Below are 26996 nucleotides of genomic sequence, written 5' to 3'. Positions count from 1 at the left end.
CATTTTTACTTTATATCGTTAAGAAAAATTCTCTTTTGAGTTCTCAGTAACCAAAATGAAACTTATTACCGTAGCTTTTCATATTGACTTCCTACAAGAGTGTGGAACATTTTTCACTGCCTCAATTAGGATGATAGTGTTTATACGCAACACAAAAGATGATAACTAAAAATTTGTTTTTTTGTTTGTGCCAATAGATATGACATCGGATTCCTATGTTGTAAAATACAAATGGAAACATTGTGTTGAATACTGTGGAAGGCTTTCCTAATGTCCAAAAAGATAGTTGCTGTTAGGTGGTTTTGTCATTTGAATGTGATTTATCAGTATCATGAAGGGAAGCATTACTCACGAAGAGGATTCAATTGGTAATGATTAATTATATTTTATAAAATCTGTAGGATAAGGGTTTTAATAAATTTCTCTAGGTTTGTAGCAAAGACAAAAAGCAGTGTTATTGGACAATAGCCGATTGCACAGAATGATCTTGCCATGTTCTAGAAATATTGATTGAGCCTGTTTTTCTTTCGGAAGACAAATTTTATGAATTATATTTATTTGTAGCAGTGTAGTATGTGTATGTTTTATCGTCAAAATTGTTCATTTCAATGAACATTTTTTGTACCAGTAAGTACCTATTTGTTTCGGGAGGGGTTTTTCTTCCAGTTTGTACCTACCTGAAATTAACTTCTTTTCAAAGTTTCCCAGATTTTTTTCATAAAGATAAAGAGAAGAAGGAAGCCAAAACGTTTCTCAAAAACTAATCTTTCCTAAAAGTATACAATTTTTATAATATTGTCTTAAAATATTAGAATAGAATTTAATTTTTTGTTAGAGTAATATAAAAATCAACAAAAGCGTACTGCTACGCCTCGAGTAAACTAGCTGCCAAAACATTCAAAGACCAAAATTCACATAATACTCATTAACACCCCTGGGCAATATTAATGTTTTCAACTCGCCCGGCTGATCAAAACTTTGTAAACATCCGTGAGCCCTGTCACATAAAAATTAAAGTTTTGATATCTCTCAAAATTTAAGACTCTTATGTTAATCGTTTTACTTAAAAATTCAAAACTTGTTTTGTTGTAGTGTATAAAAACGTGTTATCATGATAGTAGCGATTGGATTATTCTGAGAGAGATCTCAGTATTAATAATTCTTTATTTTGTTCAGAAATTTTCGAGATATACATTGAAAGTATGTTACCCAAGAATAACTTTCACTGTTCAATGGTACTTTATTTCCATAGTCATACAAATCACATATACTAATTCACTTTGTAAAATTATTTGAATAAAATCACTTGAACAGCGAAAACCTCTGTCATATAGTAGGTAGATGGGCAACTTTCGATTTCTGTTGGTTGTTAGATGGTTTGGAAGGACTAACGGGTTTTGAACCTGTCAGTTGTGGCAAAGAAGTTCCCAACAGCGAATTCTGGAAAAAAGAAAAACATGAAAAACATTAATGTATTTTCATCACGTTCGTAACTCACCCTTGACCTTTCCCTAGTAACTTTGTCTATATTATGTACATCATTTTCATCTACTTTGAAGTTGAAATTTTCAAAATAGTTATGTGTTAGTAATTTCTCACAAGTCCATCTCTTGGCAGGATCTTTATCTAGACATTTCTAAAAAATAAAAATAATTTTTGGTATTGGAAAATCATGAGAAATGGTCTGGAGTTCTATTCCAACACCAAACCGGTATTTTTAACACCTTGACACGTGTTTCAATCACCAAGTGATCATCTACAAGAAGAAGATTAAGAAGATGGTAATCACGTGTCAAGGTCTTAAAATAACGGTTTGGTGTTGGGAAAAAACTCCAGTTATATTTATTACTACACCAAAGGTTTCAAACAGTGCATCACAAGAAATGGTCTTGTTAATTACTCCCGAACGAAAAAAACAATACACTTAATTTATTGGTGAAACAATAACTAAAATTGAAACAGGTTCTTAAAAGATATTCATTCGTTGTTAAACTGTCGAATCTTAACTATCAACGAAAACAATCCTGCAACAACACTGAAGAAGGTAAACATATTTTTGGCAAATGATCCGATTCTAAATCAGCAAATCATTTCAAATCAAACACTATATCAAAATATTACTCAGAAATTGGAAAGCTCAATGATAAATTCATAGTCATATGTTTTACCTTCATTGTACTCATGCTTTGCAAAAGATACTTAGTTCTACTTCAGAGGACGAGAAATTGAGAATATTCAAAAGAAACATTTCTTAATGTCGGTACCTTGAAATATATGTGAAAAGAAACTTTTACAGATATGATATAAGTAATAATTGTTTGTTGAGAGATAAGTTCTGTGCACACGATGGTCAAATAAACCTTCAGGATATGTATTTTAAATATTTATACCTACATTACACCTACTTAAATTGTGAAATGAGTAGAGAACATACTCTATACCAATTGAAAAATATTTCATAATACGACGGAGTCAATAGTTCATATAAATTTTCTGATAATGAGTTTTCAGCTATATGTATTACTTGTTATCACAATTTTTACCTTGAGAAAATCAATTGTGGTGCTATTGCACAACGGCATTTTCACTTCCAGAGGTACAAATTGTGAAGGAACTGGCAAAATGACACCTTGGAAGAAGTCATTGTTTTTGAATGCTTGCATATGCCTTGGAAGAAAATCCCCCACAGTACATCTTATCAAAAACAATTGGTCTACATCTGATTTTCCTGGCCAGAGAGCTTCGCCTTTGATCAGTTCTGCTAGAACACAACCTGAAAGAGACTGTCAGTGAACTACATACTTAAAAATTTGAATTACAATGTGAAAATATTGAAATTGTAAGAGTTCTTCAAGAACAAAAACATCGTGAATTAATTAATTGTTGTAAAAAAACAGCAATATTGTAAGATATACTGAGTGTGGATGAAAGTTGCTTCATAACATAATCACTATAGTTTACATTCTTTCTGACCTGACTCACAGCTGACTCCTAAGTTATGTTGCCAATGAATTTAGTAGGTACTTTCTGAAAAAATCATACAATGGCTTCTTACTCAAAATTTTTAATGGGCAATTCTCCTGATATAAAGTTCTGGATTAAATCATTGATCTAGCATTCATATATGTGGTGTTCGCCGAAAAAAAGGTACATAGCGTACGATAATAAGTTTTCGAGAAAAACGCGTTTGAAGTTTCGTAGTGTATTACTACTATGTACACGCCTTCAGTGGGGTGTAAGGTCTGCATATCATTTGTCTGGGTATCTGTGACGCCATTCTTTCAATCTGCGATGTTTATTCTCGTAGTGTGGCGGTACCTTTAGTTATCGTCTGTAATTGGGCTATAATGCAGCTGATTAAAGTAACCTTTTCGTTTCTGGGTTTTCTATCTCATTACCACAAATGTTTTTTTTTCAGTTTCGTAATTTCAGTGAGAGTTTTAATTATTAGCTTCCATAAATTCTATTTGATTAAATTGAACGCGAGTGACGATTTTAAAAAGAATCAAGAGCTTTTCGATGAAGAGTTCGTTGCGCCAAGGCCTGAACAGGCAGAAAGAAAAAAGCAAAGAAGTCATCAGCCACACCCGTAGTACAGCCAAAGCGAAAGAGACAATCAAGCTCAAACTCGAAAAAAAAAATCAACGAAAAAAAGTAAAAATTTGTATTTGTGGCTCTAGTTTGCGATTTAATCTCGAGGTATACTCATTGTGTTCAAATAATTTATTATATTTTTTTGAAATTTTGTTATTCTTAATAAAAGTTTACTTATCATGTTCTGTTGATTGATTTTTTAGGGTTTTTGCCGTTAAGGAAAACTTAATCAATGTTTTTTGAAATATACATTTCTTTTTGAAACATTGTTGAATTTTTTTACTAAATTGTGATGAAATGCACAAAAAATATTATGCTTTTGAATTCAGACACACTGAAGCCGCTCTTCAATGAAACTAGGTGAAACTAATGAAAAAAAAAATTTTGTAAATAGTAGTATCTATGTTTTTGAAATGACTTACTATGAACCTGTTTTTCAGCGAATGGTTCTGAACATACTATTACCAGAAAAAGGTGTAAAAAATTGTAATCGCAAGTTTGACGATGTTCACGTGAAAGAGCATATTTTTAATTTTTTAGTTTGTGTTGCTATCAAAGCGTGTTTTTTTAGTTTTCAAACTAGGTATTATTTGTTTTATATCACAGTTATCACCAATTTGGGACCTACGTTTATGTTTATGTGTACATAATGTATATTTACATGTAGGTATGCTTGTTTACATATATTATTATTTTTGGTCTATCAAATCTGCATACACAGTTGGATAACCATTATATCAAGTATAAATTGACATGTGCGATACACTATTTCGAAATAGAAAGTGATAGGTACACACGTCAGCAACTTTTGATGTTTTGAAAGCTCAAAGTAAAACCTCTTTGGAATATTGCTCAGGTAAAGCTACACACCTGAGCAAATTGTTAGGCTTCTGGATTCTAGGTTGTTTGAAAACCGAAACATCACAGACAGAGAGACAGAACAAACAGAAGAGTGATAGCCTGGAATATTGCAGCAAGGTGGAAATCTTTTTTTTCTGTGGTTAATTTCAAGGAAAGTGTTCAACAGGCTAAGCCCACTCAATTTCATTTGAAGGGATAAATGTTAGAAGTGTGTGACAAAATACCACTGCCTTTGTCCTTTGCTTCGAATTTCAACTCAACGCATTTTTAACGACACTTTTCAAGAACTATTTCATTTGAAGAACGGCATTCTTGTAGAATATTTGCTACTTTCGCTCAGAAGCAACTTGAGGATTAACTGCTGGTGCATTTCCATGAAAAATCTGAAGAAGCATACTTGCACAGATTATTTATTAATATAGTACATGGGCTGAAAAGTCACATACATGACGCTTTTTCAGTTGGTACTAACCTCCAAAAGAATGCTGTTGAAATTTCATGATATTCTACTCATAAGTTCGTGAGTTTTTGTGCTTAGAGTGACACTACTTTTGTTATTTTCAAAACAATGGATCAAAAACAATTTCATGTTTTGATTTCACACTGCTTCTTGATGGAAAAAAATTACGTTGAAACGAAGCAGGCTTGAAAAGTGTTATAAAGACTCCGCTCCTTCAGAAACTACAATTATACGTTGGTTTGCTGTCTTCAAACGTGGTCGTGGAGACATCGATGATGTAGAACGCAGTAGACGTCCAAATGAGGCAGTAACACCAGAAAACATAAAAAAATCCTCAAAAAATCTTTTTGAATGATCGAAAAGTGAAGTTGCGTGAGTTAGTTAACGTTGCGTTGTGAATATATCAGAAGAACGTGTGAACCTTATATTGCATGATCATTGGACTATGAGAAAGCTCTGTTCAAAGTGATACCGCGCGAGCTTACTGTTGACCAAAAACAAGAACGTTTTGATGATTCTGAGCAGTGTTTGGCAATGTTTAAACATAACAAACCGTCGATATGTGACAATGGATGAAACATGGATCATCAATTCACTCCGGAATCAAAACGATGCTCATATGAGTGGAGAGCAATTGGTGAACCTCGTCCAAAGCGCTCGAGAACAACACTCTACTACAAAAGTTATGGCTTTGGGATGTGCGTAGTGTAATATTCATCTTAAGACGAGCTCCTACGGACTGTTCGCAGACTTCAAAAAATGCTTACCTACCGGTAAGAAATTTCGCTCGAATGAAGAGGTTATTGCTGAAACTGAGGCAAAATAAAAATCGTTTTACAAAAGGGTTATTGATATGTTAGAGGGGCGCTGAAATGATTGTGTGCCTTTCGATGGAGATTACGATGATGAATAAAGCCAATTTTGAATAAAAAAACGCGTTTCTTTTTCTCAGTTCAGAAACTTTTCAGCCCAGGTGTTATTTCTTGAAGATATATTGTGAGATCGCTTCGTTTCGAAATTCAGAATTTGAAAAGAAATATTTTCCTCAAATATGGTCTACTTTATTGTGCCTCAAATAGAAAAGTATTTTGTATTACCTACCTATTGCCCAAACATCTACTGGTGTCCCATACTGTGTGTCACCTACTAATAATTCAGGAGCTCTGTACCATCTTGTGGCAACATAATCTGTATAATTTTCACCGGGATCTGCAACATGAAAATTGGATAAATGGCTTACGATGTATTAAACCAATGGTGTCTCAGTACTAATTTAACTGTAACGCATATATGTATAGTTTGGGGGTTTTTAGGAGTTCAATACCCCCTAAAATTTGTATGGTCTGAACAAATTTCGTGATTTTATATGAAAAAGATGCTTTCATGATAAGTTCGTATTTAACGGTTCATAAAATATTGTAAAAAGTCGATTTTAATTTCGCACTTTTCAAGGACTGTGACTGTTTTTGTATGATCATTTGTATTGAGGTTACTTATATCCAATCGAGTTATTTTTAACGCCAAAATATGTGGTTTAATTGATTTTATCACATCCTGTATATGGTTACCTCACTTCCACTGGTGAAATAAATTTTTTCATTTGGTTGTTCTGTCTTTCCGTTCATTTTGTTTTTTAGTATTGAATAATGCCTTTGCCTTAGCTATGCTAGCCCCAAGGCATTACAACTGGCATCTTCCCTCTGTCTAACACCACCACTGTCAAGAGAACCCCTTCTCCCCCCCTCCGTACAACCGGCGCGTAACGTCGGCCATACGGAGGGACGAATCAACCGGGTATGAGACTCATTTCCATTATTTCCCATAATTATTCAATATACATACAATAATTTGCAATACATAATATTATACCAAAATTCTTGCTCTTTCTATCAAGAGTTGAAAAAGAAACAAAAAACAAAGTAACATGATATGTGCTCCCCATTCAATTCATAAACCCAACCCATGTACCCCTAATCGTAACCATTCATTCCTTTTTCCATTCATATCACTCAGTATCATTTCACCAATCCTCTTTTTCTTCCATTCTTGCAATCCAATCCTGTTTCCGTACATGCGTCTATCAATCACCTGCTCTGCCGTTCGAGGCTCCCAATAGGCACAGGAGAAAGGAACCTCCGGACCCAGGTTGAATCTTGCAAGGTATCTCGGAAAGTTTCCATGCCCCGTGAGCAGCTGAATAGCCTTCCGCGACAGGTCCAATGATTCATATCCGACTGCTTTACAGATTCTGTAGAATCGTTTGATCGCAATTAGCTCTGCTTCATTACCTGCAGTCCATTCACCCTCTCCTCTTTCATACGCCCAGCCTATCCCCATTCTCTCATCCTTTAACCTCGCTTCAACATCTACATATACTTCAATCATTCTTTCATCCTCCATCTCCTCCAGCAATTCCCTTTGCAGCCAGGGGAATATCGTATCCTCCCCTTTCACTCTGTCCTCTGTCTTCCCCGTCCCGTTCACACTCCATTCTTGGAGTCTGGCCCATCCTTCTACTTGGAGTGGAGCCATTCCAGAGATTACACTGATCGCAACCATCTGCGACGTTCTGTATGCCCCACACGAGGCTATCAAGAAGGGCCTCTGTACCGCGCTCAGCTGTCTCTTCACCCTGCTATCATGCACCTTATTCCCCCACACTTGCACTCCATACTAAGCCGCAGCCTATTCTATTCTATTCTATATTATCACCCTTACACATTCTCTCTTCAGTCCAATATTCCTCCCGGTTCACCTCATTTTCCTGCCAATTCGCTAGCTTTTTCCTCACTTCCTTATGGTGGTCTATAAACAGTAGTCCTGAGTCCACCACAATTTCGAGGTAACTGACGCTCGTTCTCAGCTCAATCATTCTCCCATTCATACTTGAAACCGGGGGTCTTTAATTTTTACTAGTTGGTATGTACATACATTCCGTCTTCCTCTCGTTACAACTCGGCCACATCTCTTCCTCCCATGCTTCACAACTTCCATCTATCTTGTATGCTATCGACAGAGTTACTCTCAATACTATTAATACGCTCGAAGCATGCTTCCATCACTATCAGCCAGTGTCGGTCCCAGACTTGAACCCTGTGGACAGCCTCTGTTCACCGTTTCAGAGACCGTATTATAGGTTTATATTTCTTTCTTTGCATTTTATGGTTTTTGTCATGCCTTTTTAGTAATATGAATGAATATTAGATGGCTATAGAAATTAAATTGCTTCTCATAATCGAATATTATTCAGTATAAGGGATCAAAGTAGGACATTAGATTGATATTTTCTATAGAAAGCAGGTTTTTATTCGATGATATTTATATTTTGAATTGAGAGATAACGTTTTATACAGGTATTGCGCTATTTTGATGTTGAATCGTTATGAGGTCTATACTGGAGTAAAGAAAAGTATTATCTTCAATATTTGAAATATTTTAGTGTCGGAGACGTTATTTTCATTATTGGCAGGCCGTGTAAGAAGTCTCTCATGACTGAATTTCGAAAAACAAATTTATACATTCACATTTACTGAAACACAAATCTGTCGTACATCAAAATCTGTAACAAATGAAACAATTAAATAGTGAACAAAGATTTCACTCATTGTTTTTCACAGAGCTATTTATTCTAATATCAATTGTGTAAAAGAGTGTCAAATGGCTGAAACTTCTACTGTGTTGATATCTGAAATGAATAATCATGTCCAAGTAACCTGGGATCGAACTTGAATCCCACCGTCACTTACTCAACATCCTGGCGAATCCAAAGTCACATAATTTCACTACCCCATTTGCTGTCAGTAATATATTTTCTGGTTTGATGTCCCTGTGAACACAACCATGTTGGTGACAATAAGCCACTGCATGCAGAGTTTGCCAGATTATTTGCTGAGTCAGAATATCAGGACATCCTCTAGGATACCTCTCTAATTCGTTGAGAACAGTTCTTTCACAATACTCAAATACCAAATGCAAACGGCGCTTTCGTCGAAATACTTCTATGAGATTGACGAGGTTGGGGTGTTTCAAATTCTGAAAAACAAAAATTCGAATGAATTTGAAAAATACTCTAATATTTAAATTGAGGGAGGTATATTTTTAGGAGACCTTACATTTTCAGGACGAACGGTTTTGGCTTTCTACTTCTCTATTTTGATACCAAAGAGTTATTTTTTGAAAATGATTGCTTCCTTCTTTTCATTGGAAGCCAGATCAAGCCAGTCTCGGATATACCTACACAGTAGGTTGAATGGACTGACGCCTATCAGAAAACAACTATTCCCCTGGCTAATACCACGAAGGGCGTTGGGTTATATCCGACAGGCGTCAGTGCAGGAATCTTCACAGAAAATTTCCTGACTTTAGGTATCTTACACTGACGACTGGCTAATGAGCCCAAAACCAGTCTGCAAGTGTGCCCGTTCCAAAATTGAAGGACAACAATCAACAAGGTTTCAGATATGGCTTCTCAACTGAATCAAGTGTGGCTGAGTACACCCAAAACATTTTTGAAAGAATGGCTCATGGTGAATATGTGGTATCAGTATTGTTCGACTTAACAAGAGCGTTTGATACAGTTGAAAGGTCTTTCGTCTCAGAAAAACTAGAAAAGTTGGGTATTCGTGGCTGTCTTAATGATTAGTTTCTCTCTTTCCTCGAAAATCGAAAGATTATAGTGAAAATTGATAATGTTTTTTCAAATGAATTTGATCTTGGAACCCCTCAGGGCAGTGTCCTTGGTCCGTTAATTTTTCTCATATTTATTAACGATCTTCCTAAATATTTAACTGAAGCAAAGGTCTCATGTATGCAGACGACACATGCACAATAATATCAGATCAGTCGAAACTCGCACTTTCAGAAAAAATTACCAGTAAACCAATTCAAAGATTGGTGCTATCGTAATAGATTAATGTTGAATGTTTCGAAAACGGTTTGCATTGAATACCATACAGCTCAAAAATTACCATCAGATTGCTCAATATTATTAAATAACACTTTAATCAGTACATCCAAGTCTGCAAAATTTCTCGGAACCATATTCGACTGTAATCTATCTTGGGAGGCACAAATTAATAGTGTCTGTAAAAAAATCAATCAGTGTTTCTATCTATTAACTATTTTGAAATCTATGCTAGATAGGGATACTTTATTGAGTGTCTATTATTCGTATGCTTACTCTGCGATTTCCTATAGTATCATAGTATGGGGGCAAGGGCGTGATAACCAAAGGGTGTTTGTATTACAAAAAAGAATATTGCGATTAATTTTTGACCTACCTTATCAAACTTCATGTCGCGATGTATACAAAAATCAAAAAATTCTTACTGTTACTTCTATTTACTTATATAAATTACTGAGCCATATCTACCGAAACCGAGATAAACTGCCAAAAAATTCTGATATTCACAGCCACAACACAAGGCATAAAAACGACTTGTTGCAAAAAAAATCGAACCACACTTTCCACAAAAAATCACCTCTGATGATTGGAGCGTCTTACTTCAATAGGCTTCCTTATAATATAAAAAATAGTAACACGTACGGAATTTTTAAAAGTAGGTTAAAGAAAATTTTTATGAATCATTGTTTTTATAACTTGGGGAATTTGATGACTTCCTTTCTAGTAGTGTTAACTGAGTTCATAGTGTTTATTGTGCTTTATGATTTTTTTTTATATTCATATCAAGATGTCCTGTATACTTATTTTATGTGTCATTGTATTTATGTGTATGTATTCTATTTTGTCAACCTAACCTGTAAACTTGTACTTTAGGAGTAACTTTTTTGTTGTAGTAAGATTGTGGGGTTTTACACCACACCAGACACGTCCAATCCATTGTATAAGAGGAAAACGGATTTAATAAAATTTGATTTGATTTCAGTTGTATTGCCAATTGCATATGCAGGAAATTTTCTGTGAAGATTCCTGCACTGACGCCTGTTGGATATAATCCAACGCCCTTCGTGGTATTTGCCAGGGGAGTAGTTGTTTTCTGATAGGCGTAATACCATTCAGCCTACTGTGTAGGAATATCCGAGACTGGCTTGCACGTTTGAAGTTCATTTCTTTAGAATTGTTTACTGTCAGTCTTCAAGCATAGCCCACTGACTAATAACAAAACTTTTCTTTCCCAAAACTCTAATATAATTTGTGGAAAGTGTATCACGAAGGGTTATTCAAAGTAGAATATAAATGATGGAATTCAAGACTTCATTAAAATAGTAATATCCGTTTGGAATTATTATATTAACTATGTATGATGAAATGAAATACGTCAGTTTGATTCGAATAGTATGAATAGTGGCATTTCCCCGAGTAGAGTAAATAGCAAAATAGTGAGACCTAAAAATCATCATAGCTACTCAAATATTTCAAACCCCGTGAAGCCGATTATTCTCAGTACAATGTTCCACTCGTTTTGAAATATTTCTCTAGAACTAAAAGATTGAGTTTCAAACGTTTCTCTTGTGAATATAACACGTCATAGTCGTGATTAAACTCATGTCCTTCTGTTGAAAGATGGTTTGCAAATGTGAAATTGATCTTTTCATTAAAAAAAAACTACCTTTATTTTCTTGAATTCGTTGGAGAGAAATTCTCCCCGTTTGGCCAATGTAAACTTTTGGGCGAAATCCACAAATTAATATATACACGCCTGAAGAAGCTATTGTATAGCGAAACACGTGTTGCATTTTTGTAAAACTGTTTGGTGAAAATATCACAATGCTGTGTTGCTTGAATACGTTGTAGATTTTCATCAATTATCCCCAGATTCCATCACAAACAATTCGACACTCGAAATTAATGTCAAATATTTCGTCGATTATTCCCTCCTTATTCAGAGATGTAATAAGTTTCATGGACATAAATGTCACATAAACATTGGGACACTTGAATTCGCTAAAAACCACACAGTGTAATTATTGTGATCACGAATAACATGCAATTTTTTTCTGTAAACAAACCTCAAAAACTTCCTCGAGCTACCTAATCGTGAGTTTATGTGCGATTTACAAAAATCTATAAACGTTGTTCAAGTTGTTATAAATTTATACTTTTTGACTTTGACAACATGATCTCTTGGATGAACATTTTTTTCACTGAATTTACAAACAACTCAAACTGATGATTATTACTATTCCATTGATTTTACCCCGGTTTGTTTCAGGAAAATCATTATATGTTTATTTGATGTGGTTTTCGAATATTGTTTTGTTTGTACCGTGTCATACCATGTAAACAAGATAAGCGTGATATGATCCATTAGTGGTGTTTTGTTTTTAGTTTACATCAAATATAATTACATTATAATCATTTGGTGTCAGGTATTTGAAGTAAAGACTCGATATTATGCTGAGAGGGAAGGTTTCATTATGCTATGAAGAAATTAGTTTGAAATTATATTCATTATAGCCATTCAATATTAATTTAATAATCAGAATAGAAACCAAGACATATTTTGAAACTTCTTTGTTCTTACATAAATCGTGTTTTGAAAGGAGCATTCTTTTTTGACAAGAATATTGAAGTTTCTTACTTATGTAATTTAAAAACACTAATGTATAACCTTTCTTATTAGTCAGTGGGCTATGCTTGAAGAAAGGCAGTAAACAAATCTGAAGAAATGAACTTCAGTCTCGGATATATACCTACACAGTAGGTTGAACGTAATCGGTCAAATTTCGGATATGCAGTTGTTAGTACCTTGTCCACTAGATGGAGTGACATTTTTGATGTTCGCTCCAACTCAAGACGAGGAATGAAATACTCTGAAAGAATTTCAATTTTCAATTTAGGAATATCTTCGACTTTAGGTCGATGATGGTCACTTTATTCCACTGACGAGTGGCTAAGGAGCCCGAAACCGGGCTGCAAGTGTGCCCGTTCCAAAATTGAGGGTAGACTCTTTCAGTTATATTGCCAGTTACATATGCAGGAAATTTTCTGTGAAGATTCCTGCACTGACGCCTGTCGGACCTAATCCAACGCCGCGCCGTTCGCCAGTGGAGTAGTTGTTTTCTGATAGGCGTCAGTCCATTCAACCTACTGTGTATAGGTATATCCGAGACGGGCTTCAACATTCAAAGTTCATTTCTTTAGATTTGAATGTGTATTGAATCTACTTCAAAACGTTGGTCATATATTAAAGTACTGAAACCGAATTGCCAGTGGTGGTTTGATCAGTACGTAAGCGTTTATCCGGTGATGAATTGAACGATTCTTCCTCTTTGATTCACCATTAGGTTACTATTCATATCCATTTTTCTCAAGAATACTTCAGCGACATTATCTTTATCTTTCTAATTGTCTTGTTACCCAAAAATCCAATATACGTTGACGGTTTAAAAAATGAGGGGAATGTTTAAATTTCGCGGGATACATACATTCGATTATATTTTTCAATTTTCAATGTTGTTGCATATATGTTGACAGTTTCAGCTGTTTAGCATGTTTAGTTTGTTGGTGAGAGACATAAAAGTAAGGAAGTAGCTTCAGCTAACGACCAGAAGGATCTGGACCCGTTGGGATTGGCAAGCAGTTTATCCCTGATTTTCTGATTGTGGAGTTCTTTGCTTTCAATTATCATAAGTTTGCAGCTGTTGCGAGCATTAACAAGAATTGATACATTGGTAAACCGAAAAATAAAAATAACGACCCTGTACAGATTATTGGATTTCATACCGCTCACACAGGAATGTCTGAAACTAATCGGGATTCCCAGCCGGCTCTGCATTTCGTATATCTGGTGACGTCACACCCCTTTCAGGGTATCGCTTTTTTGAGTCTGTTTTCAGAAGTATCTCGTTTACTCGAAGATTTATCTCCCCGGCAGTATTTATGGAATTTCGTACTGTTTTCATTTTTTAACTCCGTGCTATTTCCATAATGTACAATGATGTTTAAAAGTACCATTCGTTTTTAAGCAGAATTTTCCATAACCTCTTTTTTCGATATCTACTGCACATAGTTTGAAATGTAACTACCAATGAAAAAAGAAATCAGTACATTTTTAAACGAGCCATAATTCAATTGAGCTTTCATGCTTGTCACTTCCACAATCTTAAAAAAGCTCTTTCATTTGAAAACAGGAACCAACTGGTTAGAGCTAATTTTTTTCTGAATGAAAACTATTAAGTATCGGACCCAAATCGCTCCTATTCTTCCACCCCGTACTAACCGACTTCTGCATACCTTTAATAGCCTGATTTCCCTGAGTGCTATTTTTCTAATGAGAGGATCCTCTTCACTTTCCGCAAACTTCTTAATGGCTACTATTTCTCCAGTATCTCTGTTTCTGCATTTATATACAATTCCATAACTACCCTCTCCTAACTTGCTGATCTTCTCATATCGTTCCATATTTTTAGATGGGGTCCTCGTTCTGAAACAATAAATATATTCATGATATTTTCTTTATTATTTCATTTGAAATGATATTCAAATGACTATGTACCGTAAATAACTCATATAGTATGTCTCAAGTAAGTTAGAACCTTTATTATTAATTTTAGGAAAGAAGTTATTGCTTCCAAGAAGTTATGCAAAGGCCTTAAACCAAAATTATTGGTTATCAAATTTTTACAGTCTTATACGAGATTTGGCAAAATATGAATTCTGCACAAAAATGAAATATCTTGATTTTTCACAATATCAATTTGTATCTTCGTCGCCTCTCCAAGGCGTTTGAAACCGTCTGTCACAAAAAGATGCTAGAAAAATTGGAGAATATCGGCATGCTCGGTGAGATGTACGATCTCCTGGGATCGTATCTCTAATAAAAAAAAGTGGTAAATATCGATGGTATACTAAGTAATCAATCAAAACTTGCGTTTGGTGTCCCGCAGAGAATAGTCTTGGGCCCTGTTTTATTCACCATATACACCAATAGCTTGTTAACACTACAATCAGTAGGTGACATTTTGAGTTTTGCTGATGATATAGCTGTCAAACACGTGGGAACAATTTGAAATAAAAGCCGAAGTGGATTTTAACACGATCGTCAGATTGTTTGAACATAACAAATTAACTCATATAACCTTCCAAGCATGGGTCCTTTGAAATTGCACAAGAAAACTTCAGTACCGGAGGCTACTACAATCAAATGCTTGGGAGTAATTCTAGAGAAATGGGATCTATATATGTCACATTTAACGGATTACGCGGATTTCTGTCACGTTTTAAATTATTGAAAGAAATTCACGATATTCCTCAGTTAAAAACAATTTTCTATAGATTAGTACAATCATAACTTGATTATGGAATTATAGCATGGAACGGTTTGAACGATAAACACTTAAACAGTCTGAATGTTTTTCAAAAATATATCTTGAAAATGAGAAAAGGTTTCATTCAAGTATACATTTTTTCATGGAGAGCGGGGTTTTTTATATCAAACAGATATTCAACTCGAAAATTATTACCAAAATTCATAATGGCAAATTATCACTGAACAAAGTTCATCACCCATAATATAGTACTAGGAACAAAGAACATACCGCTTTGGTACCAAGATGTAATAAATTAGTCGGTTAAAGGCTTTGTAGCTACATGGGCGCGAAAATTTGAGATTTGAAACCAGATATGATAAAAAGCATAAGAAATAAAATAAAATTCAAAAAACAGATTGAACTGGTTTTTAAAAACTGTAATGATGATTTATTTCGTGGAAATATCAACCAGTAAAATTGAAACAACACTACACTTGCCTGTTAACTTGCCACTAGTTTTCAACACTGACAGCTTAATTTTTTACGTTATTTGTCTATTTTTTTTTCTTATCTCTATTCAACTATCTATGCACGGGTTAATTCAATATTATATCTGACTTGTTTTATGTTTACATTACCAAGAATGAATTAAGGTAATATTGTATATTCAGTTCCATTTTCGATAGATTGGAGTTTCTTCCGTGGTGCCCTGTTTTTTTTCTCATAAATGTATTTGTAATAGGTTACTTGAAATTGTTTATATTGATATAATAAACTATTATTATTATATTATTATTATTTTTATCTTGAATAAATTCCGATTTTTCGACAAATATTATATATGACTGGAATGATTTGCTAATATAAGTCGATAGTTGCAATTCAAGTGTTTTTTTTATTAACCTTGGAATCTGTCTGACTTGTCCATTCAATCCAAGTTTCCAGGAAACACTGCAGCCTCTTCGGCTTATTGTGTTTGTTCTCCCATCTTCTCATGACACCCATTCCATTAGTCTCGTTCCCTGTACTAGTTTGTACAGGTTCTGTGTTGGGTGTTCGTCATATTCTTCTGGACGCAATTTCGTACGTCCATATATTGCCTGCCTTCTGTGATTCAGTGCCTCACATTCGCATAAGATGTTTAGAGCTGTTTCTATTCCTTCGTTGCATAATCTGCAGCTGAGGTCTCCATTGTACATCCCCATTTTATTCAGGTGCTCTCTGAACGGGCAATGACCGGTCAGTAGCCTCGTAATTATTCTGAGCCGGAACCTACTATATTGAAGTAGTTCTTCGGTTCTTTTCTCGGACGGTTCTTCAATGAAGGTTCTACTGTGTTTGTTGCCAGATACTTTTGTCCAGTACTCTGTGTGCTTCTTATTGGTCCATATCCTAATCTGGTTTCGTACCAGTGATTTTGATACCCCCAGAGCTGGTTCAGGACCTATATATGAAGTTGATGATTCGCGTCTAGCGCATTCATCAGCTTTTTCATTACCTGTGATTCCTGAATGCCCTGGCACCCAGTACAAAGTTAATTTGTTCCTGTTTGCAAGTTCATTCAGTTCTTCATGGCATTCCCAGACCAGTTTTGATGTCACCTTCGGGTTTGTCAGAGCCCCTAGTGCGCTCATCCTTGCCAGATCTTCATTCCACCAGGACACATTCCTGTTTGATCTCTGATTTACTATGGGACAATGTTCGTTGTACGTAGAGATGATAGCTTCCTGTAATCGATCTGCTGCCAACTCTAGGTCAAAATCCATGCGGTCCAAACAGGTTTCCAGGTCCACCGTATAGGCTCCCCAGTTTGTTTTCCGGGGATTTTGATATGTTAGGATCGAGGTCTGAATCCCTCCGATTTCAAAGTTTATGTCTCGATGGTCTGAACAACTTTCCTCATCGGACACATTCCATTTCCGAACGTAGTTACTTACAAATGTAGTTCCTATCGTTACGTCTATCACTTCACTACGAAGGTTGGTTTATTGCCTATGTTCAAAATGTCCAAGTTTTTTGCCATAATAAACTGTAGTAAGTGCTCACCTCTTTCATTGGTGTGTGTGCTTCCCCAGGTTAGGTGGTGTGCATTGGCATCACAGTCAATTATAAGTTGTAGTCCCTCTGCTTCAAGTGTTAGTCTTCGCAGGACTCTCGAAGTGAAATAACGTTTTTAGTGAAGTCTGTTTTCTCTGTAGTTACTGTGACTATCTGGACTTAGTCTACAATTGTTATAAGTTGAACTTTTAAGGACAGTCAAAAACTATAAAACGGAAATAACGGGTTCATTTAGTAAAAAAATCTGAACGATATAATAATTTTCGGGTTTCGATATTGTTTATTTGAATTCTTGTCAAAGATGAATTTATATTCAATACAAATCATGAAATTTCAAAACAAAAACAAAAATTATTTGGCGCTCCGGGGCGAGTTCATTGATTCCAGTGGCGCATTTGCTTTTTCAGTTGCAGGAAAACCCGGAAAACCTTCAGCACCACATGATCTGAAGATCTTGATCTACCAATACATCGCCAGAATACTTCATGACACGACTATCGTCAAACTTAAACCAGTCCGTTTCTTCTTTGACCAAGACGTAATAATGACCATATTCAACGCCAAAACCACAGTGAACACTGACTGCATGATGATTATAATAGTAGTCTGCTAGATTGAAGTGTTCATCTATTTAGAACCTTCGTAAGAGTTTGGTGCTTCCGTCAGAGGTTGAGCCATGTTTGTAGATCATCAGTGTTATTATTAGATTGACTGGTGCCTCAGCTCTACTTATTTTCTTATAAGTCAGTTAGTTTGGCGCATGTTTGGCAATACAGTCGATCATCACCTGTTAAAATTTCCATTTTCAGATGATTCAAAAATAAGCTTTGCACGGACTGGTGCAAAGCTTATTAGGAATCGATAGTTGAAGTTCCAGAAATTCACATACGTTTTTGCTAACTCTTGAACATTTAATACAAAGTAAACAGGTGAGGATTTTTCCAGCAGTAGATTTACAAATACAAGACGAGATAGACTGTACAGATTCATTGAATCCAGAGCGGCCAGGAATATTGATTCTGCTATTTTTTTGCTCACGAAGGGTATTCAACAAGAACCCCAAGAATTCGGAACAATCCTCCTGTTGTCCCAACGAGTATTTAGTGGACTCCAAAAAATCGGTTGGTGGGGAAGATGATACATTCTTACGAAACTACAGCTGCATATTGGTGAATATGTAAGAAACATTCTCGTTCATCGTTAAAACCTTGTTCTTGAAATTCTTCGTCATAAACAATATTTGTGAAATGCTATCCATATAACAAGTGTTCTGAAATTATGGCAATGTAACCAAAAATGTTTTTTTACGATAAAACTGTCGCAGAGACTCTTCTGGATATCAGAGAATTCAATTCATGATCAGTTGGCAACCCCCAACTTGGATGTTCCAGCGTATGATTTTTGATAGTTTTGATAGTACGAGTAAAAAATGCCAGTAAACTGAGATACATAGAATCCTAAAAAAATTAAATATCTCCTATACTTGAGGACACAATACAACTGAATAAGAAATGAATCGAAAATTTTTAATATGAAAAGTATTATCACTGATTAATCGATCAGTTTGATTATCTTCAATATTTGAGTTTCGTTTGAGTTTTCTGTATCTACCATTGATGACATCTTTGTGGGAGAAGTCAACACCACCATTACAAACCCTGTATCCATGACCAGGCTCTGTACTACTGATGAAACAAAGATTCATAGAAACTCTGACTTTTGTTTTGTCAAAATCACTCGATGCGAAATGATATTGACCCAACTTTGTACAGATGTTGATAGATGGAACAAGAATAAAGAAATGTGAACTTTCACGGTTTCAGTTTTTTTGGCCGTGGACTGCAGGTTTTATGCCTAAGTACCGCAGTAGTAGAGGAAACGTCAAAGATGCATAAACTACGATGCTGGTATTTGACTCTGGTTTTATATTTTATCATTGGTGGGCGTGTCTTGGTTTCTCTTATTTGAATCACCTGGCTTTGATTGTGTAAAATTAAGTACAGGTAGTCAGATTGTATTAGTGTTCATGGCCTTTTCTTCTTTATTGAAATTATCCCTGTGCTTGTGAATTTCTATTATATTTCGTCGGGGAGATAGTTTCAGTGCCTTCTTTGATGAGAGCATGTTCTGCTACAGCTGATTTGTCGGTTCGTCGGTTTTTACCAACAAACGGATAGTTCCGCAATAGGCAGTCCATTAAGTCCGACGGTCCATGGAAAATTTAGAACAACAGGCCTTAGAGCAAGCGTCCAAGTGTTCACACCAAGGTATTTCCATGCATCTTGGTTCGAACACTGCTGTTTGCTACCCTAATTTCATGTGAGGGTGTGTATCCGAAAATATATAGCCGTCTACACTTATCGCTGTTTCATTAGTATCAAGTAAGATAATCACAACTATATTGATTTATAGAATTGACATATTAATCTCGAGTATGAGATGATTATCGTCCAATATCATTGCACTGATTGCAGTTAACAAAGTATTCAGGTAACACTTTACTGTGAGTTTTTCACTGAATAGCTTACAAAATTCCAACACGTGTTTCTGTATACAATAGTTTCTCCAGACGTGTTCATACTGACAAAATTCTACATGATAACTGCTTTATATAACAATGACTAATGATCATATGACTATATGACTACATCAGAGTATAGGTATGAACGAAAAGAAAATGTGTGAATTGAAAAGAAATAACTCACTTTACCAGTGTTCAGGTCAGTTAATTAACAATTTGAACATTATAAAAAAAATCACCAACCAATTTAATGGACATGTCATAAATTGATTACCAATTTACAAACAGATTGAACAGAGCAAAATAATTCAATTCTATTTGTTCATTCAGTAAATTTTCCGAATTCTCAAATCTGTCGAATTCCAAGCATTGCAGAAGATTGAGTTTCTCTTCCAAATGTAATACGCGATGGTCGTGTTTGAACCCATGCTCCTCTGCTAAAAGATGGTTTGCGAATGTGGAATGGACCTTCACATTCAAAAAAATACTTCTATGTTCTTTAATTCTTTTAGATAAGAATCTTCCCGGTTAGGCAATAGAAAGTTCAGGACAAAAACCACAAGTTAACTTATTACTCCTGATCTAATCTCACAATAAGTTGTTACCTGAATAAGTTATGGATTTTCATCAAATATCGGTAAATTCCATCACCTCACCAACGAAAGTACATGTTACATATCTAACCGAATATACCAGATACACTCATCTACAACTGTAGAGAAAAAAAAGATATGTTTCTCATTAGTCAGCTATGCTCGGATATAATCCAACGCCCTTCGTGGTATTGGCCAGGTGAGTAGTTGTTTTCTGATATGCGTCAGTCCATTCAACCTACTGTGTAGGTTTATTCGAGACTGGCTTGAACGTTTAAAGTTCATTTCTTCAGAAAGAGATATGTGTTGTATGTCATAAGTTGATAGCTATTCGTTGAACTCAATCATGGTGAGGCGTTAAGTTTCGCGTCAGATAATCGGAGTTCTCCATCTGTTTCTCCATCTGTTTTTCCGTTAACCAGCTGTCGCACCCCTACGAACGACAACCCTCAGAAGTTGAAACTTGTGCGAGCTAAGGATTAACGAGGTCTTACCTTTTAACGTGTGATTCCTAACACGGGTTGGACGATAGCAAATGAAGATCGATCGTTCAGACTAGGGCTTGAACCACCGACCAACACGGCAGTCAATTCGAGTGAGTGAACAAAGCACCCATGCCGAACCGCTTGGCTACCGACCGACTAAAGTTTGAAGTGACAATGTTATTTTATCAATTCCATTCAAAAACTCTTTGAAAATCCTGTACGTTGTTCAATTAGTTTTACCAAATGAACTTTTCTTATGCACTGATATTCAGATATCCAACTAGTGGAATGTAGATATCTATTCATTTAAAACATGTCGGTATTCAATACTGAAAAGTCAATAAAACCATTGTGCGTGTAAGTAAATAATGAATCCTTGAGACTTTCACGAAAGTAACACTTTTTTGAAGTTCATTCCAAAGCAAAACGACTATATACATACCGTTTCGGAAGTAACTGTACTTGGTTTCCGAATAACCACAATTTACTACCGTTAAACCATTTCTCCATCCGAACATCTCATTGGAATTATGAAAACTGTCGCTCGGCGGTGAATTTTTCACTTGTTTGCATTGGTTAGGTTTCCATGGAGACGACCATATTGATGGAAAATGTATTATTATATTATTGTCGTGTGAGAAGAATGTCAGCAAGAAGCGGTATTTTTATTCAATGCTGACAATTATTGTAACTGTGACTTTCAAAGGTACAAACATGAACGTTTGGGTGGCTGTCCTTGAGCTTTCACGAAATATTCCCGACATTTTATTGATCTAGTTCATTATTCTTGTATTTCCTAATAGTGGTCACGCTAAACATAAAACCCTGTGGTCCTATGGTATAATACATGCCAGCGAACATTTCTCATTACCTAATATGATACAATTTTGCCAAGTACACAAGTAGGTATTCAATTCTGGTTGGGTTGAGGCGTGCAAAAAGAGTTGACTCTGAATTCTCCTGAACTGTGTAGTCCATCCTAGTGAATCTTCAATCCATCGAGGCGAAATCATGAGAAAGGTTGCTTGAAAACAAAAGAAATACCGCAAAACAACTTCTTAACTAACGATTCAATCTCATAACTTCGTATATCTTCAATTGGTGTCTATTAGAGACAAATAAAGAAAATTAAAGAATTAGGATACCAAGATAACCTCGCGCCAGAAGGATCAAGTAACATTTCCACGGAGGCAGCTTTAGTTAACTGTATGTCATTCGGTTCCAGACTATAACAAGGGATGGTTTACTGAATGAGTTTGATTTGAATCAAACAGAAGAAATATTAGTTCAATGCATTCAAAAATGTAAACTCATCTTATTATCCTATTGAAGGTTGTGCTTGTCGGACTCTGTCGCCAAAACTTCGTCATATTCAAAAAGCGCGGCGGCATCGCCAACTAATAATCACTTCCCATTTGTTCTGCCACAATTCCATAACTATCTATATTTCATTCATTTTTCCTCCTCTATTCGAACGATGTTTACCTCACCCGGAGCTGAGAACTTCAAGTTTTTCTCGAACTCTGATGGTCGAGAAGGGCTACAATAAAGTTATTCGCTAGTATCAGTCTGGGGCGGGTAAAAATGGTTCCAATAAATTTGGCACGCGCAATCAAACCACAATCAATTCAATATCCCTAGAGCCGTGGTTCCCAATTTTATTTGACCATGGAACCCTAATTGAGCATACATTTTTTGACGGAACCCTAGCTGGTTGCGACTTGAACAAACTAGGCTTCATGTGCGACAGTTGGATGCGAAAATCCGAAGCTGCATCCAGTCTCTAGTATCGGAAGCAGAACAAAGGTAGCTTTTATAACAGTTTCAGGGTATTCAGATCTCCGGCAGAGGGCGCGGAACCCCTGTGACCCTTCTAGGGAACCCCAGGGTCCCGTGGACCACCATTTAGGAATCTAAACCCTAAAGCATAATGCCACACCGGTGCCTCGGTATTAGGGGTGATGATAATAGTAATATAGCACTTATAGAGCCCTTCAGTTTGGTGAATACGAGCGGAGACCGCTTATGTTGAACATGTTGACAGAAAGTGCATGAGAAAATTTTGCTCCATCAAGTCTACGGTAGACCAAAGTGTTGAAAACATCATCCAAGCAGGTCATGATGATTCCTTCAGTTAGTCATTAAGAGAGTCATAGTTACGACCGCACCGGGGGGCCTGGGGGGCCGGTTAGGCCCCCCAGACGTACCCTGGCGTTGGATGCGATCGGGCGTGGAAGGGTGGATTTTCGGGAAATCCTTGCGGGTACCGCCCCTCACCCCACACCAACAGGATTTCGCAGGGCTTCCTCCCGCTCACCGAACCCGGAATTGCTTCCTTACATCTACTTAGTGTGGCTAACCAAGAGACAGGACCATCGGCAGCGTTCGACCGAACGTTCGTACAAGTTAACTAAGCTCTTCTTTCGCCAGAGAGTGCTCGCGTCGCACACCTGCCCCCGCCAGCCATGCCAAATCAATTGGGAATATGGTCCCGGAAGTGGCCGGCCGGGGTCCTAAGCTCGGATACTAGTAGCTCCGTCCATCCGGGTTCCGACACCTCAAGCGTCTGCCTTGGTGCCCTCCAAGGCTAGACTCGGATACTAGATCCCGGAAGGACCGCAAGCCCCGACACCTCGAACGCTTGGATCCGTACAGAAGCAGGCGAGGATCACGGAACAGCATAAGCCGTCCAGTGCCTCATAATGGGGCTGCAATGCACCCATGAATGGATTACCGCAGCCCTGTATCCCTTTACCCGCTAGCGGAGCCGCTGCCCCTAAGAGGCCAACGCCAGTTGGAGATGAGGCTCACTAGCCTCCAGCCGCGAGCGGGCACTCACCTCCCCCCTAGAACTCATGTTAGGAAAGCTCCCTTTCCAACGTTTGATGAGTAACCGTCGAGGACTCTCACGAGCATCCTCTACCACACATCATATGTCGAAGATGTCGCGCCCATTCCCCGTATAGGTGCGGGATAGGGTGGTTCATCAACGACTTTTGGGTGTACGCCGTGTGGTCTGCACCGCATACCCTTACGTTACCCCGAGGGGCACTCATGTTAGGAAAGCTACCTTTCCAGCGTTGGATGAGTAACCGCCGAGGGCTCTTGCGAGACACCTCTACCACACATCTAGCTTGAAATCGGCCAACGCCTGTTGCCCGCAGATGCGGGATAGGGTAGTTGACCGATAACTTTACTGGGTGAGTGCCATGTGGTCTGCACCGGAGGACTGTCAAACACCCATAAGAGAGAGACAGTGACCCCCCGCCACTCCCCAGATGAACCATGGGTTGAACAGAGTTCATGTTGATGACATAGTCTTGGTCACCTTGTTCGGTGTCGAAAACTAAATCAAATTCATCAACTGCTTGGGTAGCTGTCTTGGAGTGAAATGCAGAGAAGATTCGAACCCCCAATAATTCAACAGGCTCCACTCAAAACTCAAATATACTGGCCTCTCAGTTGTCAAAGAATGTATAACCGTGTTACGGATGATTTAGGATGAAGAATTTATGAATGGGGCTCTCACATCAAGTTGGTACAGCTCCTCTCGAGTTCACTTCACTTGGTACTCCGAAGGAGTAGAGTAGAATCCAAATGGCGAGCATATTTGTGCCAACAACTTTGTTCTCGCCTGACAGAAGAGAGTTCTTTTAAGTCGTCACCTCTTGGGAGTTGCTTCGTTACCCTCTAGGGTTAGTGTATGTTCCTCCTGCATCTGGATGATGTAGGATTCTTCCATCTACGAGCTGCACATCCTCTACGTAATTCACGAATCATCTTCTTTCGAGATGGACCGTTTCATTTTTGTCTGTTTGGAATTCCATACCAACAGAATTCACAATTATTCCTGAGGACAATAGAAAATGGCAAGAGTGAAATGCAGAAAACAGTGGCTGAACAGTGGTCTCTGTTTAGACACTAGCTTGACCAGCTGTTATGATTAAGTGAGTCCTCCACTTCAAAGTCAATTTTCAAAACCTCTTATACTTGGCTGGGTACAGTGGGGTATTTGTTCAAATGTACGATGTTGTATCAAACGCTTTGTGGTATTCAATTCACACCATGAAGAAGTTACGCTTATACTGCATGAAGTTATGTTGTATACATTTGACGATGAGCAGGTTGTCCTTGCATCCATTAACTCTCTATTTTTAGGGATGAAAACGTTTCGCCTCTCAATAAACCAATCCGCAATCTGCTGCTTCTCATTCATTTACTCACTCAGTACACTCCAGGCTGAAGTGAACGTAATTTCGCAATGCGCAAGGAACATGAGTTCGAGGTATGAATGAAAAAAGAGGATCAATATTTCCACAGGTAGCCAGGCTAAACTGACGAACCCAAAAGTGACATCAAAACTGGTCTGAAAATACCACTAAGAAGTGAGGAGACTGGTGGGTGGGAATACTTGTAGATTGACTATATACTTGATGCCAAGACACTCAGGCATCTTAGGCAAAGGAGTAATTGATGAGCCAATAGCTGGGGTACCCCCACAGCTGGTACCCCAGCTGATACCCCCACAGCTGGGGTACCAGCTATGGGGGTGCCAATATACAAAAAAGGAGACCAGAGTGATCTGAATAACTATAGACCAATGAGCATTATTTCTAGTATTACAAAAGTATTTGAGTTCAATATGAAAAACCAGCTGTGTGGTTTCTTCGACAAATATAATCTGCTTTCGTCATCGCAGCAACGTTTCATTAAAAAGAAAAGCACAGAATCTGCTCTCTGTGAATTCCAGAGCCATGTAATGAAATATCTGGACAATAACAAATTTGTGATGGGCCTATTTCTAGACTTCTCACGCGCTTTCGACTGCGTCGATCATGAACTACTGATTTCTAAGTTATCGAGTTATGGTGTCAGGGGATTACCCCTGCACCTTCTGAAGTTTTTTCTGAGCAATCGAAAGCAAGTTGTGATATTTAATCAGTCCTACTCAGATACCTTACACATATCTCAAGGAGTTCCGCAAGGCTTGATCCTGGGACCATTTCTCTATGTAGTTTATGCAAATGGCCTCATAACATATCTCAACGTGACTAACAACTTTAATATACATATGGTGTCTTATGCTGATGATATTAGTAGCCCAGAACGATCTGAATGCATTGTAGCCGAAAATACTCTGGAACATGTGCTGAAGTGGCCGAAAAGCAATAATCTGAATTAAAATACATCAAAGACTAATGCTATATTAATTACTCTGCGTGGGCACAATCTAAACTGCAAACTTAATCTGGACCCCGCATAGTGCCAATCTATGCACAAAACTGGAAAAATAGTGCTTCTCTTTAAGGTTTGTGGCAAAACTTTCTAGTGAAGAGATGCTGCTGATCCTGTATCATGCTAATTTCCACTCCCACCTGAAATATGGCATTTTAAACTGGGGAAATTGCTGCTCTGTAAATAGAGTGTTCACTCTACAGAAATATGTCATACGAATATTGGCAAAACTAGTCTTTAGAAATTCGTGCAGAAGCCTGTGTGCACGTTTTCAAACAAAGATCTAGCAATATGGCTGAAAGTTTACATAACTATAACAATAAAGGAAAACAGTTGCTACTACCAAAACGCCATCACAAAAGTTATAAAGTGAATGGGTGCAAATTTTTTGATATTCAACCCGAGACTGTAAAAAACTGTAAAAATACAAATGTGTTTAAAAAATGACAAAACAATTCATATTACAAAAAAATTGTTACACTTTTGAAAAATTTCTCAACTAGAACTTTTTTATTCTGTGTGATTGTTTATAAATCATTCCTTTATTACTTATTGTATATATAGAGCTATATATAATATATTATGTAATGCGCCCATTGACGTCTTTTACAATAATTTTGTCATAGTGTACATTTGCACCATTGTGTACAACCTTATTGATTAAAATGAACTGATATTATTATTATTATATATATTTTATCATCATTTTTCCTCATCTTTTTAGTATAATTTCCGTATGCCACTGCAAGAGACAAATTAAGGCAAAAACGTCAGACATTTCTGAGATTTTAGTGCCTACTATTTTGGAGTTATAATATAGTACATTGCAATCTAGATAAAATTATCCACAAAAATGTTTGATATCTCATAAAAATTAAATGAATGAACTGAAATATATAATAGACACTGCATCTGCAACAGTTCATACATAGTGATGTTACTGGCATATCAAAAAATCGTAAGGACTATAAACAATT

At 36.8% G+C, this 26996-nt stretch overlaps 1 protein-coding gene across 2 annotated transcripts; it reads right to left on the bottom strand.

Moving 5' to 3' along the window:
* Nucleotides 1–1156: 1156 nt before the first annotated feature.
* Nucleotides 1157–21358, bottom strand: LOC111502000 (cyclin-dependent kinase-like 1). 2 transcript variants are annotated; one of them, XM_023155947.2, is made up of 7 exons: nucleotides 21227–21358; nucleotides 14112–14301; nucleotides 8662–8947; nucleotides 6017–6124; nucleotides 2544–2773; nucleotides 1499–1636; nucleotides 1157–1440 (listed from the first exon to the last, which is right to left on the bottom strand). In XM_023155947.2, exons 1-7 carry the CDS (start codon nucleotides 21292–21294, stop codon nucleotides 1327–1329), a joined length of 1134 nt encoding a protein of 377 aa, XP_023011715.1. In that variant the 5' UTR covers nucleotides 21295–21358; the 3' UTR covers nucleotides 1157–1326. The 2 variants fall into 2 exon arrangements, with proteins under 2 accessions (XP_023011715.1, XP_074039701.1); XM_074183600.1 differs by lacking the exon at nucleotides 21227–21358 and adding an exon at nucleotides 17174–17416 and having other exon boundaries at nucleotides 1158–1440.
* Between the last annotated feature and the right edge of the window lie 5638 nt (nucleotides 21359–26996).

This window comes from Leptinotarsa decemlineata, unplaced genomic scaffold, assembly GCF_025532065.1.
Source record: "Leptinotarsa decemlineata unplaced genomic scaffold, Ldec_3_MD MMD2_tig00026340_RagTag_RagTag, whole genome shotgun sequence".
NCBI lineage: Eukaryota > Metazoa > Arthropoda > Insecta > Coleoptera > Chrysomelidae > Leptinotarsa > Leptinotarsa decemlineata.
This window is presented reverse-complemented; position numbering and strand designations above follow the sequence as displayed.